We start from the raw sequence: 17,500 nt of genomic DNA on the forward strand, positions 1-17,500 counted from the left end.
ACCAAACTCCACCAGACTCCATGTAAATAATCAGGACTTTTAGCGTGTATAGAGCCAGCATATCTCCACATGTAAATGGGTGAATTAAGGGTTTATTTCAACCAAACCAGAGTGGTGATTGTTGGAACAGTGGAAAGATGAACCAAGACGGCTTTTGGTAGTTTTTTTTAGTTTCTGTCCACTTTGAATGAAGTGTGTTTTACGATGTTAAAAGTCCTGATTATTTACATGGAGTCTGTTGGAGATATGCTGGCTCTATACACACTAAAAGTCCTGATTATTTACATGGAGTCTGGTGGAGTTTGGTGATGGTGATTTCGGGGCTGTTTCATGTTAAACTAAAAGGATCTTACTCTTTAACTAAAAGGTCTATCTCTGTAGGGATCCATCCCATAATGTTGTCTGACACTTAGAATAATAAACCTTTCCTTCCTTCTTTCTTCCTTGCTTCCCTTCCTCTCTCTCTTCTTTCCCTTCCTTCCTTCCCTTCATCTCTCCCTTCTCTCCCTTCCTTCCCTTCATCTCTCCCCTCTCTCCCTTCCTTCCCTTCCTTTCTCCCTTCTCTCCCTTCCTTCCTTCCCTTCCCTCCCTTCCTTCCTTCCCTTCATCTCTCCCCTCTCTCCCTTCCTTCTTTCCCTTCATCTCTCCCTTCTCTCCCTTCCTTCCCTTCCTCTCTGTCTTCCTTCCCTTCATTTCTCCCTTCTCTCCCTTCCTTCCCTTCTCTCCCTTCCTTCCCTTCCTCTCTGTCTTCCTTCCCTTCATTTCTCCCTTCTCTCCCTTCCTTCCCTTCTCTCCCTTCCTTCCCTTCCTCTCTGTCTTCCTTCCCTTCATTTCTCCCTTCCTTCCTCTCTCTCTCCCTTCCTTCCTTCCCTTCCTTTCTTCCAGTCGAACACACAGAAACAAGAATTTTTCAGAGAACAGACAGTGAGCTCATCTTTGGCTGGCTGTTGGTGTGTGTGTGTGTGTGTGTGTGTGTGTGTGTGTGTGTGTGTGTGTGTGTGTGTGTGTCTCTGTGTGTGGCTGTGTGTGGCTGTGTGTGTGTGGCTGTGTGTGTGGCTGTGTGTGTGTGTGTGTGTGTGTGTGTGTGTGTGTGTGTGTGTGCAGTGTGTAGCAGTGTGTGTGTGTGGCTGTGTGTGACTGTGTGTGTGTGTGTGGCTGTGTGTGGCTGTGTGTGGCTGTGTGTGTGTGTGGCTGTGTGTGTGGCTGTGTGTGTGTGTGTGTGTGTGTGTGTGGCAGTGTGTAGCAGTGTGTGTGTGTGGCTGTGTGTGTGTGTGGCTGTGTGTGTGTGTGTGTGTGTGTGTGTGTGTGTGTGTGGCAGTGTGTAGCAGTGTGTGTGTGTGTGTGTGTGTGTGTGTGTGTGTGTGGCTGTGTGTGTGTGTGTGTGTGTGTGTGTGCAGTGTGTAGTGTGTGTGTGTGTGTGTGTGTGTGTGTGTGTGTGTGTGTGTGTGTGTGTGTGTGTGTGTGTGTGTGTGTAGCAGTGTGTGTGTGTGTGTGTGTGTGTGTGTGTGTGTGTGTGTGTGTGTGTGTGTGTGTGTGTGTGGGCCTACAGATGGCTGCTGGGCCTGTCTCTAACACCTCCAGATGGAAGAGTCTCTCTGTGTCTCTGCTCCCCCTCATCTCCCTTTAAATAGAAACAGGAAACAGCAGAAACACCTCAACAAACAGCTTTTATCTCAACACCTCCTCAGTTAGAGGAAACAAGGAACCACACGTTTGTCTTTTATTTCACTTCTCACGAAGACGTGTTTCTCTTTCAGCCGACTTTGGCCTTTCCAAAATCATCGATGACCAAGTGACCATGAAGACAGTGTGTGGTACGCCGGGGTACTGCGGTGAGTTCATCTCCTCCACTCGCTGTGACTCGCTGTGACTCGCTGTGACACGCTGTGACTCGCTGTGACTCGCTGTTACTCGCTGTGACTCGCTGTGACTCGCTGTGACTCGCTGTGACACGCTGTGACTCGCTGTGACTCGCTGTTACTCGCTGTGACTCGCTGTGACTCGCTGTGACTCGCTGTTACTCGCTGTGACTCGCTGTGACTCGCTGTTACACGCTGTGACTCGCTGTGACTCGTTGTGACTAACTGTGACTCGCTGTGAATCACTGTGACTCGCTGTGACACGCTGTGACTCGGTGTGACTAGCTGTGACTCGCTGTTACACGCTGTGACTCGCTGTTACTCGCTGTGACTCGCTGTGACTACCTGTTACACGCTGTTACACGCTGTGACTCGCTGTGACTCGCTGTGACTCACTGTGACTCGCTATTACATGCTGGGACTCCCTGTGACACGCTGTGACTCGCTGTGACACCCTGTGACTCGCTGTGACTCACTGTGACTAGCTGTCACACGCTGTGACTCGCTGTGACTCGTTGTGACTCGCTGTGACTCGCTGTTACACGCTGTTACACGCTGTGACTCGCTGTTACACCCTGTGACTCGCTGTGACTCGCTGTTACACCCTGTGACTCGCTTTGACATGCTGTGACTCACTGTGACTTGCTGTGACTCACTGTTACATGCTGTGACTCGCTGTGACTCACTGTGTTAGCATGTGGCGGCTAACGGTCTGCTCTTCCTGCAGCTCCAGAGATCCTGAGAGGGAACGCTTACGGCCCCGAGGTGGACATGTGGTCGGTGGGAGTCATCCTCTATATCCTGTAAGATACACACACACAGAGACACACACACACACACACACACACACACACACACACACACACACACACACACACACACACACACACACACACACACACACACACACACACACACACACACACACACACACAGACACACACACACACACACACACACACACACACACACACAGAACACACACACACACACACACACACAGACAGACACACAGACACAGACACACACACACACACACACACACACACACACACACACACACACACACACACACACACACACACACACACACACACACACACCCAGCCCTTCTCTAAGTGTCCTCCCTGTCCCCCAGGCTGTGTGGGTTTGACACACAGGCTGTGTGTCCCCCTTGAGGCTGTGTGGGTTCGAGCCCTTCTCTAAGTGTCCTCCCTGTCCCCCAGGCTGTGTGGGTTCGAGCCCCTCTCTAAGTGTCCTCCCTGTCCCCCAGACTGTGTGGGTTCGAGCCCTTCTCTAAGTGTCCTCCCTGTCCCCCAGGCTGTGTGGGTTCGAGCCCTTCTCTAAGTGTCCTCCCTGTCCCCCAGGCTGTGTGGGTTCGAGCCCTTCTCTAAGTGTCCTCCCTGTCCCCCAGGCTGTGTGGGTTCGAGCCCCTCTCTAAGTGTCCTCCCTGTCCCCCAGGCTGTGTGGGTTCGAGCCCTTCTCTAAGTGTCCTCCCTGTCCCCCAGGCTGTGTGGGTTCGAGCCCTTCTTTGACCCTCGGGGGGACCAGTACATGTACAGCAGGATCCTGAACTGTGACTACGAGTTTGTGTCTCCGTGGTGGGACGATGTGTCTCTCAACGCCAAGGACCTGGTGAGTTCCTCCTCCACAAAATAGTTGGAATATTGTCCTGTAGTATCCAAGTCCCGCCCACACATCCGCGTGACCGATCGTGAGTGGATCCCAGCTGTCAATCACATACCTGCCAACTTTTCACAAAACCTTGGTGTGAGATTTCGTCGGGGGTGACCAAAATTATGCCGCGCACGCAGCCACACAAGTCGATGGCTCAGATACCAGAGAAGTAGTGATTGAGACCATGAACTCATTACGAAAATGTGATGTTTACTGAGGTAATAAATCAAGTGAGAAGTGGGTCACCTTCTCATAGACTTCTACAGAAACAGACCTCCTTTTAGCAACCGCATGTGTCGCCCCCTGCTGGTAGTCAGATATAATGCAGGTTTAAGGAGTCTCCCCCTGCTGGTAGTCAGATATAATGCAGGTTTAAGGAGTCTCCCCCTGCTGGTAGTCAGATATAATGCAGGTTTAAGTAGTCTCCCCCTGCTGGTAGTCAGATATAATACAGGTTTAAGGAGTCTCCCCCTGCTGGTAGTCAGATATAATGCAGGTTTAAGGAGTCTCCCCCTGCTGGTAGTCAGATATAATACAGGTTTAAGGAGTCTCCCCCTTCTGGTAGTCAGATATAATACAGGTTTAAGGAATCTCCCCCTTCTGGTAGTCAGATATAATGCAGGTTTAAGGAGTCTCCCCCTGCTGGTAGTCAGATATAATGCAGGTTTAAGGAGTCTCCCCTGCTGGTAGTCAGATATAATACAGGTTTAAGGAGTCTCCCCTGCTGGTAGTCAGATATAATGCAGGTTTAAGGAGTCTCCCCTGCTGGTAGTCAGATATAATGCAGGTTTAAGGAGTCTCCCCTGCTGGTAGTCAGATATAATGCAGGTTTAAGGAGTCTCCCCTGCTGGTAGTCAGATATAATGCAGGTTTAAGGAGTCTCCCCTGCTGGTAGTCAGATATAATGCAGGTTTAAGGAGTCTCCCCCTGCTGGTAGTCAGATATAATACAGGTTTAAGGAGTCTCCCCCTGCTGGTAGTCAGATATAATACAGGTTTAAGGAGTCTCCTCCTGCTGGTAGTCAGATATAATACAGGTTTAAGGAGTCTCCTCCTGCTGGTAGTCAGATATAATGCAGGTTTAGGGAGTCTCCCCCTGCTGGTAGTCTGATATAATGCAGGTTTAAGGAGTCTCCCCCTGCTGGTTGTCTGATATAATGCAGGTTTAAGGAGTCTCCCCCTGCTGGTAGTCAGATATAATGCAGGTTTAAGGAGTCTCCCCCTGCTGGTAGTCAGATATAATGCAGGTTTAAGGAGTCTCCCCCTGCTGGAAGTCAGATATAATGCAGGTTTAAGGAATCTCCCCCTTCTGGTAGTCAGATATAATACAGGTTTAAGGAGTCTCCCCCTGCTGGTAGTCAGATATAATGCAGGTTTAAGGAGTCTCCCCTGCTGGTAGTCAGATATAATACAGGTTTAAGGAGTCCCCTGCTGGTAGTCAGATATAATGCAGGTTTAAGGAGTCTCCCCCTGCTGGTAGTCAGATATAATACAGGTTTAGGGAGTCTCCCCCTGCTGGTAGTCAGATATAATGCAGGTTTAAGGAATCTCCCCCTGCTGGTAGTCAGATATAATACAGGTTTAAGGAGTCTCCCCCTGCTGGTAGTCAGATATAATACAGGTTTAAGGAGTCTCCCCCTGCTGGAAGTCAGATATAATGCAGGTTTAAGGAATCTCCTCCTGCTGGTAGTCAGATATAATGCAGGTTTAAGGAGTCTCCCCCTGCTGGTAGTCAGATATAATACAGGTTTAAGGAGTCTCCCCTGCTGGTAGTCAGATATAATGCAGGTTTAAGGAGTCTCCCCTGCTGGTAGTCAGATATAATGCAGGTTTAAGGAGTCTCCCCCTGCTGGTAGTCAGATATAATGCAGGTTTAAGGAGTCTCCCCCCCCTGCTGGTAGTCAGATATAATGCAGGTTTAAGGAGTCTCCCCTGCTGGTAGTCAGATATAATGCATGTTTAAGGAGTCTCCCCTGCTGGTAGTCAGATATAATGCAGGTTTAAGGAGTCTCCCCTGCTGGTAGTCAGATATAATACAGGTTTAAGGAGTCTCCCCTGCTGGTAGTCAGATATAATACAGGTTTAAGGAGTCTCCCCTGCTGGTAGTCAGATATAATGCAGGTTTAAGGAGTCTCCTCCTGCTGATAGTCAGATATAATGCAGGTTTAAGGAGTCTCCCCCTGCTGGTAGTCAGATATAATACAGGTTTAAGGAGTCTCCCCCTGCTGGTAGTCAGATATAATACAGGTTTAAGGAATCTCCCCCTGCTGGTAGTCAGATATAATACAGGTTTAAGGAGTCTCCCCCTGCTGGTAGTCAGATATAATGCAGGTTTAAGGAGTCTCCCCCTGCTGGTAGTCAGATATAATGCAGGTTTAAGAAGTCTCCCCCTGCTGGTAGTCAGATATAATGCATGTTTAAGGAGTCTCCCCCTGCTGGTAGTCAGATATAATGCAGGTTTAAGGAGTCTCCCCCTGCTGGTAGTCAGATATAATACAGGTTTAAGGAGTCTCCCCCTGCTGGCAGTCAGATATAATGCAGGTTTAAGGAGTCTCCCCCTGCTGGTAGTCAGATATAATGCAGGTTTAAGGAGTCTCCCCCTGCTGGCAGTCAGAAATAATGCAGGTTTAAGGAGTCTCCCCCTGCTGGCAGTCAGATATAATGCAGGTTTAAGGAGTCTCCCCCTGCTGGCAGTCAGATATAATGCAGGTTTAAGGAGTCTCCTCCTGCTGGCAGTCAGATATAATGCAGGTTTAAGGAGTCTCCCCCTGCTGGTAGTCAGATATAATGCAGGTTTAAGGAGTCTCCTCCTGCTGGTAGTCAGATATAATGCACGTTTAAGGAGTCTCCCCTGCTGGTAGTCAGATATAATACAGGTTTAAGGAGTCTCCCCTGCTGGTAGTCAGATATAATGCAGGTTTAAGGAGTCTCCCCTGCTGGTAGTCAGATATAATGCAGGTTTAGGGAGTCTCCCCTGCTGGTAGTCAGATATAATACAGGTTTAAGGAGTCTCCCCTGCTGGTAGTCAGATATAATGCAGGTTTAGGGAGTCTCCCCTGCTGGTAGTCAGATATAATGCAGGTTTAGGGAGTCTCCCCCTGCTGGTAGTCTGATATAATGCAGGTTTAAGGAATCTCCCCCTGCTGGTAGTCAGATATAATGCAGGTTTAAGGAGTCTCCCCCTGCTGGTAGTCAGATATAATGCAGGTTTAAGGAGTCTCCCCCTGCTGGTAGTCAGATATAATACAGGTTTAAGGAGTCTCCCCCTGCTGGTAGTCAGATATAATGCAGGTTTAGGGAGTCTCCCCTGCTGGTAGTCAGATATAATGCAGGTTTAAGGAGTCTCCCCTGCTGGTAGTCAGATATAATACAGGTTTAAGGAGTCTCCCCCTGCTGGTAGTCAGATATAATACAGGTTTAAGAAGTCTCCCCCTGCTGGTAGTCAGATATAATGCATGTTTAAGGAGTCTCCCCCTGCTGGTAGTCAGATATAATGCATGTTTAAGAAGTCTCCCCCTGCTGGTAGTCAGATATAATGCAGGTTTAAGAAGTCTCCCCCTGCTGGTAGTCAGATATAATACAGGTTTAAGAAGTCTCCCCCTGCTGGTAGTCAGATATAATGCATGTTTAAGGAATCTCCCCCTGCTGGTAGTCAGATATAATGCATGTTTAAGAAGTCTCCCCCTGCTGGTAGTCAGATATAATGCAGGTTTAAGAAGTCTCCCCCTGCTGGTAGTCAGATATAATGCATGTTTAAGGAGTCTCCCCCTGCTGGTAGTCAGATATAATGCAGGTTTAAGGAGTCTCCCCCTGCTGGTAGTCAGATATAATACAGGTTTAAGGAGTCTCCTCCTGCTGGTAGTCAGATATAATGCAGGTTTAAGGAGTCTCCCCTGCTGGTAGTCAGATATAATGCAGGTTTAAGGAGTCTCCCCTGCTGGTAGTCAGATATAATGCAGGTTTAAGGAGTCTCCCCCTGCTGGTAGTCAGATATAATGCAGGTTTAAGGAGTCTCCCCCTGCTGGTAGTCAGATATAATGCAGGTTTAAGGAGTCTCCTCCTGCTGGTAGTCAGATATAATGCAGGTTTAAGGAGTCTCCTCCTGCTGGTAGTCAGATATAATACCGGTCTAAGGAGTCTGATTTAACAACTGTATACTACTATCTCTGTATGGATGTGATATGATTTCTATCTTTGTTGTCGGTCTGGCTCAGGTTAAACTCTTTATTATGCAGTTTGACAGTCAGTTATAACAGAAAAAGAACCTAAATAAACTACTTTAACGTAGATTTTCTTTAGGGCTTTATTACGTGGTATCAGATCGGTGCATAAACTCCAGTACTTCCCGATACCGATACCAGCGTTTTAGGCAGTATCGGAGCCGATAGCGATACTGGTATCGGTATCGGAGCATCTCTAGTCTGGAGCCCTGAGGTTTAAAGCACTTGCACATAGGGCTGTGCGATATATCGATATAAAAAATATATCAATATATTTTTAAATGAGATATGGAATTAGACCATATCACGTATATCGATATAGTTCAAATTTGATCCTTGCTCCAAGCAAGCTGCTGACTCATTTTGGATTGGCCTCTTTTATTTCATAGGCTTTTTATTTAAGATATTTTTTTTATTTAAATGTGCACCTTATGGAGCTTTTATTTAAAAAAAAGGTACTCCTGTTGTTATACAGTATTTATGTTTACATTTTATTGTCATTTGAACAGCTGAGCATTTAATCATGAACCAGGTGAAGAAACCTGTTTATTATTTATTCATTTGATTTTGCAACTGTTCACTGAAATAGCCGGTTTCTATGAAACTACATGTGACATGTCATATTTGGCTTTGACTTTGACTGAACTGCTCTCACTTTGCGGAAAAAAATATCGGGATATATATCGTATATCGATATTCAGCACAAAATATATCAGGATATGACTTTTGGTCCATATCGCCCAGCCCTACTTGCACATTTGCAGCACTTCGCCGAACTGGATGCTTTGTCCATTAATATTATACAGTGTATGTTTCGAAGTGTATGTTTCCCGTGTGCAGGTCAGTAAGCTGATCGTCCTGGACCCCCACAAGCGGCTGAACGTGCGCGAGGCGCTGCAGCACCCGTGGGTGCTCGGCAAGGCCGCACGCTTCTCCCACATGGACACGGCCCAGAGGAAGCTGCAGGAGTTCAACGCTCGCCGCAAACTCAAGGTCAGCTCATCTTTTCATCACTTCAGACACTTTTTCTTCACGCTTTAGACCTTAAAGGTGCTCTAAGCCTGTCATTCCCAAACTGTGGTCCGCGGACCACTAGTGGGCCGTGAGGGTACTGCAGGTGTTCCGTGGAAAAGCTAAATAAAATATAAAATAATAGTTTTTTAACCTTCATTTTAACCAGGAAATTCCCATAAAAATTAAGAATATCAGGGTTGATATGTTTTGAAAAAACCTGGAAAAGTTATGGAATTTGAAAAATGCAAATTCCAGGCCTGGAAAGTTTTGGGATAGTCATGGAATTTTTAACACAGCATAATAATATGTGATTAATTTATGAATCCCACTATGAACCACATACATTGTTTATAGTTAAACCTCTGAGGGTAAACTTTAACACAGAACTTTATTCTTATTGTATAATGTCGACGGACATTTTCAGGAACACATAGTCATGGAAATTTGCCGAAAAGCCATGGAAAGGTATTGGTTAAAATACGTATGAACCCTGGAATATGTATATTGATATTAAATTTAAATTAAATTGTCAAGTTATTGTGTGATTACTTAAATAGGCAAGTGGTGCTCGGCCCTAACCCTAACCCTAAAATCGCCAAAGATTTGGAAATTTTGACTATATCCTAGTGTTCTTATTACTGTATAGATTTAATAATCCGTTGCTATGGAATTAACCCTGTTGTTAAATTAAATTGATATATTAAATAAATTAAATATAGCTATAGTTGTAGTGCTAGTAGGCCTATTAAGAGGTGTGGATTAATTCAGCTAGGACTGTGTGTAGACATATTTTATTATGTGTATTAGGAGGTGGTCCATGAAAATTCTTGACTACAAATAGTGGTCCACGCACACACAGAAAGTTAGAAAACCCCTGATCTAAGGGATGTTGGTTGAAGTCACTTCTTGTTGACGTACGAAGTAACAAAACGGAGGCTACGGAGATGTTTTTTACAGTGTATTCAGGGGACAGGCAGCTAGCAGATAGTGAGATGTATTTTTTACAGTGTATTCAGGGGACAGGCAGCTAGCAGATAGTGAGGAGATGTTTTTTACAGTGTGTTCAGGGGACAGACAGCTAGCAGATAGAGAGATGTATTTTTTACAGTGTGTTCAGGGGACAGGCAGCTAGCAGATAGTGAGGAGATGTTTTTTACAGTGTGTTCAGGGGACAGACAGCTAGCAGATAGTGAGGAGATGTTTTTTACAGTGTGTTCAGGGGACAGACAGCTAGCAGATAGTGAGGAGATGTTTTTTACAGTGTGTTCAGGGGACAGGCAGCTAGCAGATAGTGAGGAGATGTTTTTTACAGTGTATTCAGGGGACAGGCAGCTAGCAGATAGTGAGGAGATGTTTTTTACAGTGTGTTCAGGGGACAGGCAGCTAGCAGATAGTGAGGAGATGTTTTTTACAGTGTGTTCAGGGGACAGGCAGCTAGCAGATAGTGTGGAGATGTTTTTTACAGTGTGTTCAGGGGACAGGCAGCTAGCAGATAGTGAGATGTATTTTTTACAGTGTGTTCAGGGGACAGGCAGCTAGCAGATTCTTTTTGTTTTTATTTAGTAAAGAACATAGGTACATCGCCAGTATGTACATATACAAATAGTCAATACCAGAGATGCATTTACAAAGAAAAATATATGTAGAAAAGAAATAAAAAAGTAGAAAAGAAAACATATTAAGTCAAATGTATCACCGTGAGAAATCTTTCAAACACACTTCCAGTCTTAATTGCCTTCTTATTTTTAATGTCTCTTAGTGTTGCCGTATTAGCGCAGTTCTTGAAAGAAGTGTTCGGAGCTCGGTTTGGAGTAATAATAACAATAATAACAAGATTAATTGAACAAAATAAACAACATCTTTGTCCAACTCATTGCCTTCAAAACAAATGAAAATATCTTTAACTTTAAGTTGAATTGATTGCCCAGTGTTCCGTCTTATGAGATGTTGAACATCTACCCAAAATATTTTAGTTTACATACAGTGAGAGAACAATGTATGTGACAAAAAAAATGTTGTAGCCTAAACAACGCGTGACATCACTCAGAGCAGTGTTTCTCAAAGGGGGGTACGTGTACCCCTAGGGGTACTTTGGAGTACTACCGGGAGATTTTGTCAAAATATGTCATGCATAATTCCTAAAATAACCATGAATGAATTAAGTGATGGATTCTAAACATTTGAAATGTAGCATTTACATGTTTTTTGTTTAAAAAAGGTTTTTTCTCTTACGTCTCTTAAGTTGGTATCCAATCAGAAAGCTATCTTAATATCTGATGTCTACTCAAATTTCTTTGTTTAAGTGGTCCTGCTGTCTATAATATTATTATTATTATTGTTATTATTATTATTATTATTATTATTATTATTATTATTATTATTATTATTATTATTATTATTATTATATTATTATTAACAATTTTTGAAAGTCTGTCTCTTTTGTATCTTTTATTTCCCTCTGGTTAGACTATTACTTTTATTTTTACTTTAATATTATATTATTTGTATATATTTTTGTATTACTTATTGCAATGACTGAATATCTGTAAACTATTTTTGGAAATTAAGTTTAAAAAGAAGCAGTGTGTTGGGGGGGGGAATCACTGTTTTTTTCTCTTTTTCATCAAACCACAGTTTTTGCAAGTTCCCGCAATTTCACAATTTTTACTTTAATATTATATTATTTGTGTATATTTTTTTTCTACCAAAAGTGTTTTGCGCTGGTCAGGGGGTATTATAATAATAATAATAATAATAATAATAATAATAATAATAATAATAATAATAATAATAATAAGTAATTCAAAGGGGGTACAATATTGAAAAAAAGTTTGAGAAACACTGACTTCGAGCACCTTTTTAATTTGACGTTTTTGAAGCTTTTTTGAAGCTCTTTTCAGCGTGTGTTTTCCTGTTTCCTGTTTCCTGTTTCCTGTTTCCTGTCTGACCGCGTGCTGTGTCTTGTGTTTCCACCGTGTCGCCAGGCCGCCATGAAGGCCGTGGTGGCGACCAGTCGGATGCACGAGAGCTCTCGGCGCCGAACCGACAGCTGTGACATCCCCGGCTCCGGGACGTCCCGTCAGAGCAGCATGCAGCAGGACCCTCCCCCGGAGACCCCCGGCCCCGAGGCCCCGCCCCCAGACCAGCCCACGCCACCGCCGCAAGACGACCAATCGCAGCCGCCCTCCGACCAATCACAGCCCTCCTCCGACCAATCGCAGCCCTCCGACCAACCAGCTCACAGCCCGTCGTCTCCACGCGGCTCCAAACCGCCCGGCGCGCCCACCCGGCCGCCCCTGCGTGCCGACGGGCCACGCCAGGCGTCCGTCGTGCCCAAACCGGCGGCGCCGCAGCCCCGGCTGCCGCCGAAGAGCCGCTCCGTGGTGGAGCCGGCGTGCTCCAGCGCTGCCGCCGCCACCGCCGGCGAGGCCACGCCCCCGAGTCCCAGCAGCCTCAGCAACGGCTTCACCACGCCGCCGCCGCCGCCGCTGACCGAGCCCGCCAGCACGGCGCGGCGCTGCCAGTGATCAGAGACGCCACACGCCGACGTGGCATCGTGACTTTGGGTAAACATACATTACACGCCACTCTTCCTAAAGCCACGCGGCGTGTTTATCTGTACGCGTTGTCAGCTCTCCGTGGATGTGAACAGCAGGGTTCATACGCTTTGAAGAAACCTGGAAAAGTTCTGGAATTTAAAATGAACAGGCCTGGAAAGGTTTTGGAAACATAAAAAGACCCGGAAAGGTTTTGGAAAAGTCATGAAAACAGCATAATAATGTGATTAATAAATGTATTTTCTCGTGGTCTTAACCTCAGCGTTGTATTCGGGGAGAGATATGATGAATCCCTCTATGAACCACACACATTATCATTCATTTATAGTTAAACCTCTGAGGGTCAACTTCAACACTGAGTTGTATTCTTATTGGAGAATGTCGACTGACATTTTCAGGAACACACAGTCATGGAAATTTGCCGAAAAAATCATGAAAAAGTAATGGAAAAGTTATGAAAAAAAAGTCAAGAAAAAGTCACGGAAAGGCATGGAACAATCAATAAAAAGTCATGGAACAGTATTGGTTAAAATGCGTATGAACCCTGCACACCCCACCCGAAAACATCCAGCTTGAGCTTCCAGTCTCACACACAAACCTCTGCTATCACCTCTGCTGGGACCAAACGAACCGGAAACATCCTCATCTTCTTTTATTTAACGTTAAATACTAGAACACATGTTGCTACGCTAACGTGCTAACAGATGTTCGGGACAGCTTCGGGTTTCTGAGGAGCCAGGATTTTAGCGATTCCTGACCAGAGAGGCTGCACAGAGCAGAGCTGGGTTCTGACAGGACATCTACCTGAGAAACCTTCCTAGGGAACGGAAACTGAATACTAACTCAGAGCTCCCTGTGAGGTTAGCATGTTTGGTTTGGTTTAGTCTAGAGCTGCAGCTAGCAGATTATTACCTTCGTCTGATGAGTGTCTGGATGATCCCGTTCTCACGCTGAACTCCTAAAACACGAATGTTTTGGCCAGTGGTTGTCAGATACCACGTAAAAATCCCCCTTTACACTCCTTCCTGCTTTTTTGTGATTGGCCCCAAAAAATCCTTGGTTACGCGGCACGTTTTCTTAAAAAATGCGATGGAATATGTGGGGGATATTCATGCAATTTTATGAGGTGAAGTTGCAGGAACTTGCAAAAATCTGTCCCTCCAGAAAAACACGATTATGCGATTATGCATTTCTTCAAATATGCCGCACTTTCACCGCATAAATTGCCGATTTCTGCGCAAAATATGCGGGGCTTGCATGAGTTCATAATCCCCGCATTTTCGTTACAAAACAGTCCCGTAATATATCTTACAGAAAGTTGAAAAATGTCTCTAAAGTTGGTATCCAATCAGAAAGCTATCTTGATATCTGATGTCTACTCAAATTTCTTTGTTTAAGTGCTCCTGCTGTCTATATTATTATTATTATTATTATTATTATTATTATTATTAACAATTTTTGAAAGTCTGTCTCTTTTGTATCTTTTATTTCCCTCTGTTTAGACTATTACTTTTATTTTTACTTTAATATTATATTATTTGTATATATTTTTGTATTACTTATTGCAATGACTGAATATCTGTAAACTATTTTTGGAAATTAAGTTTAAAAAGAAGCAGTGTGTTGGGGGGGGGAATCACTGTTTTTTTCTCTTTTTCATCAAACCACAGTTTTTGCAAGTTCCCGCAATTTCATCTCATAAAATTGCATAAATATCATATATAGCATATTCCATCGCAGTTTTTAAGAAAACGTTCCGCATAATCAAGGATTTTTGCCCCGCAGCGATCACAAAAAAACTCAAAGCATTTTTCTGGAAGGACTGATTAATGGCTGCTCTTGTGTGAAGTAAACGCAACATTTTTTCAACTTTCTGCTAAGATATACTGTATTATGGGACTTCTTTGCAACGAAAATGCGGTGATTATGACATCATGCAAAGCCCCGCATATTTTGCGCGGAAATCGGCAATTTATGCGGCGAAAAGTGCGGCGAATTTGACATAAATATGCAGACTTGGGCTGATTATGCGTTGAATTATGCGATCGCATAATCACGTTTTTCTGGAGGGACTGGCTATCAGCGAGCTAGCTCTTAATGCTACGTCATGCTACGTATGAAAGGCCGAAAATCTGCGTGGGGGAGGGGGAGGACTATCACCCAGGAGACCGAGCATCAGGTCCCATAAACGTACCTTTTTATAAGCCCACCCACGAGCTTTTCCTTAACAGAAGTGTGTGAAAAGGTTACGCCAGTAGTCCCGGCCAAAGGCGTTTAGATCTGGAGCTAAAGGAGACTTTTGGTATCCATAACAACCCCAAAACCACCTGACCAGGCGTCTGTGTTTTAGGAGATGGGAGGGAGAATGTGTGTGTCTGTGTGTGTGTAGCTACAGACTTCTGAGACATTATACACTCATATAACAGAGCCTCTGTGGGCGGATGGATACGCTGCCGTCTGGCAAGAACTAGTTCCAGCCCGTAAATATGTGACTGGCAACGAGCTGGTTACTTCTTCTTCTTCTTCTTCTTCTTCTTCTTCTTCTTCTTCTTCTTTGGGACAGGATGGGACTTTTCCTCGGACGGAGAGGACTGATTGTATTTTAATAAACTTTATTAAACACATCTGCATGGACAATGACAGACAGAGAGGGAGAGAGGGAGAGAGAGAGAGAGAAGGTTTTTCTTTGGTACCTATCATCATCATCATCATCATCATCATCATCATCATCATTTGTCTCTAACTAATGTACAGATTTTGAGGTATTAATTCTGTTATCAGTAACGTAGGACAGAAATGTGTGTGTGTGCTCGGTTTGGGCTCAGAGCCCCGAATGTTTAAAACATCTGGCTGTTTATACCTTCTTCTTCTTCTTCCTCTTCTTCTTCTTCTACAGGAAGTAGAAAGCATGGCCTGTGTTTATTGGATGCCATCTATACTCTCTTATAAAACATGACTGCTTATCTTAGCTTGTATGTCTCTGAGCTGCTGGATCACAGACTGGATCACAGACTGGATCACAGGCTGGATCACAGGCTGGACCACAGACTGGATCACAGACTGGACCACAGGCTGGACCACAGGCTGGATCACAGGCTGGATCACAGACTGGATCACAGACTGGACCACAGACTGGACCACAGGCTGGATCACAGGCTGGATCACAGACTGGATCACAGACTGGACCACAGGCTGGATCACAGACTGGATCACAGGCTGGATCACAGACTGGATCACAGACTGGACCACAGACTGGACCACAGGCTGGATCACAGGCTGGATCACAGACTGGATCACAGACTGGACCACAGACTGGACCACAGGCTGGATCACAGGCTGGATCACAGACTGGATCACAGACTGGACCACAGACTGGACCACAGGCTGGATCACAGGCTGGATCACAGACTGGATCACAGACTGGACCACAGACTGGATCACAGGCTGGATCACAGGCTGGATCACAGACTGGATCACAGACTGGATCACAGACTGGACCACAGGCTGGATCACAGGCTGGATCACAGACTGGATCACAGACTGGATCACAGGCTGGATCACAGGCTGGATCACAGGCTGGATCACAGGCTGGACCACAGACTGGATCACAGGCTGGATCACAGGCTGGATCACAGACTGGATCACAGACTGGACCACAGACTGAATCACAGGCTGGATCACAGGCTGGATCACAGACTGGACCACAGACTGGATCACAGGCTGGATCACAGACTGGATCACAGACTGGACCACAGGCTGGACCACAGACTGGATCACAGACTGGATCACAGGCTGGATCACAGACTGGATCACAGACTGGATCAACTGAACTCGTACCTTTTTGTTTATTTATTTTAAGAAGGATGACTTATAAAGTGACTACACATGTATCTGTGCATGTCTTATTAACCTTGTGTTGATCATATCTGATGATATAGAGCAGAGGGGAGACTCTGTACGATGTATCTGACAGCATGCTGTTTGAATGCTGCTCCACACTGCCATGATTATATATAAATATATATGATGGAGACACACTAAGTGTGTGTGTGTGTGTGTGTGTGTGTGTGTGTGTGTGTGTGTGTGTGTGTGTGTGTGTGTGTGTGTGTGTGAGAGAGAGTGTGTGTATTTGTTTTTTTATTTTTCAGCAGAAACATGTAGTCAACACAAGAGGATAACTTAGATATTTTTAATCCTGGATCCATTTCCACATAAACTGGTGTCTGACAACATTATGGGATGGATCCCTACAGAGATAGACCTTTTAGTTAAAGAGTAAGATCCTTTTAGTTTAACATGAAACAGCCCCGAAATCACCATCACCAAACTCCACCAGACTCCATGTAAATAATCAGGACTTTTAGCGTGTATAGAGCCAGCATATCTCCACCAGACTCCATGTAAATAATCAGGTCTTTTAGCGTGTATAGAGCCAGTATATCTCCACCAGACTCCATGTAAATAATCAGGACTTTTAGTGTGTATAGAGCCAGCGTATCTCCACCAGACTCCATGTAAATAATCAGGACTTTTAGCGTATATAGAGCCAGCATATCTCCACCAGACTCCATGTAAATAATCAGGACTTTTAGCGTGTATAGAGCCAGCATATCTCCACATGTAAATGGGTGAATTAAGGGTTTATTTCAACCAAACCAGAGTGGTGATTGTTGGAACAATGGAAAGATGAACCAAGACGGCTTTTGAAAGTTTTATTTAGTTTCTGTCCTCTTTGAATCAAGTGTGTTTTACGATAATAAAAGTCCTGATTATTTACATGGAGTCTGGTGGAGTTTGGTGATGGTGATTCGATAGTAGATAACTCAAACAAAGACTTGGAGAATCCATTATTGACATGTATGTTATAACACACACACGTGTCCACAACTGTGTGTTTGTGTCCCATCTGGGAATCAAACCTGCGTCCTCTGTCAAAAAATAACAAGGAGGGTTCTATAAAAAGCCCTTCAAAAGTTACATTAAGAATCAGTTCACTACTTTCATTGACTTTTGGGTTACATTATCCATAAATGATGACATAATGCTGTACATTTAAACTGTCCAATCACCAGCGCACACACACACACACACACACACACACACACACACACACATGAACACACACACACTCACAATCACACACACACACACACACACACACTCACAATCACACA

At 44.7% G+C, this 17,500-nt stretch overlaps 2 protein-coding genes across 2 annotated transcripts in view; both read left to right on the top strand.

Annotated features, from left to right (window-relative positions):
- si:ch73-60h1.1 (calcium/calmodulin-dependent protein kinase type IV) overlaps nucleotides 1-12,296 on the top strand; it is a 27,765-nt gene extending 15,469 nt beyond the window's left edge. The window contains exons 8-12 of the mRNA XM_028587580.1: nucleotides 1,758-1,832; nucleotides 2,587-2,662; nucleotides 3,368-3,494; nucleotides 8,596-8,748; nucleotides 11,754-12,296. Of these exons, the coding sequence (XP_028443381.1) occupies nucleotides 1,758-1,832; nucleotides 2,587-2,662; nucleotides 3,368-3,494; nucleotides 8,596-8,748; nucleotides 11,754-12,296 (974 nt within the window). The remainder of the gene's footprint in view (nucleotides 1-1,757; nucleotides 1,833-2,586; nucleotides 2,663-3,367; nucleotides 3,495-8,595; nucleotides 8,749-11,753) is intronic.
- LOC114561491 (ephrin-A2) overlaps nucleotides 1-17,500 on the top strand; it is a 366,950-nt gene that overhangs the window by 246,098 nt on the left and 103,352 nt on the right. The window lies entirely within an intron of this gene.

This window comes from Perca flavescens, chromosome 9, assembly GCF_004354835.1.
Source record: "Perca flavescens isolate YP-PL-M2 chromosome 9, PFLA_1.0, whole genome shotgun sequence".
NCBI lineage: Eukaryota > Metazoa > Chordata > Actinopteri > Perciformes > Percidae > Perca > Perca flavescens.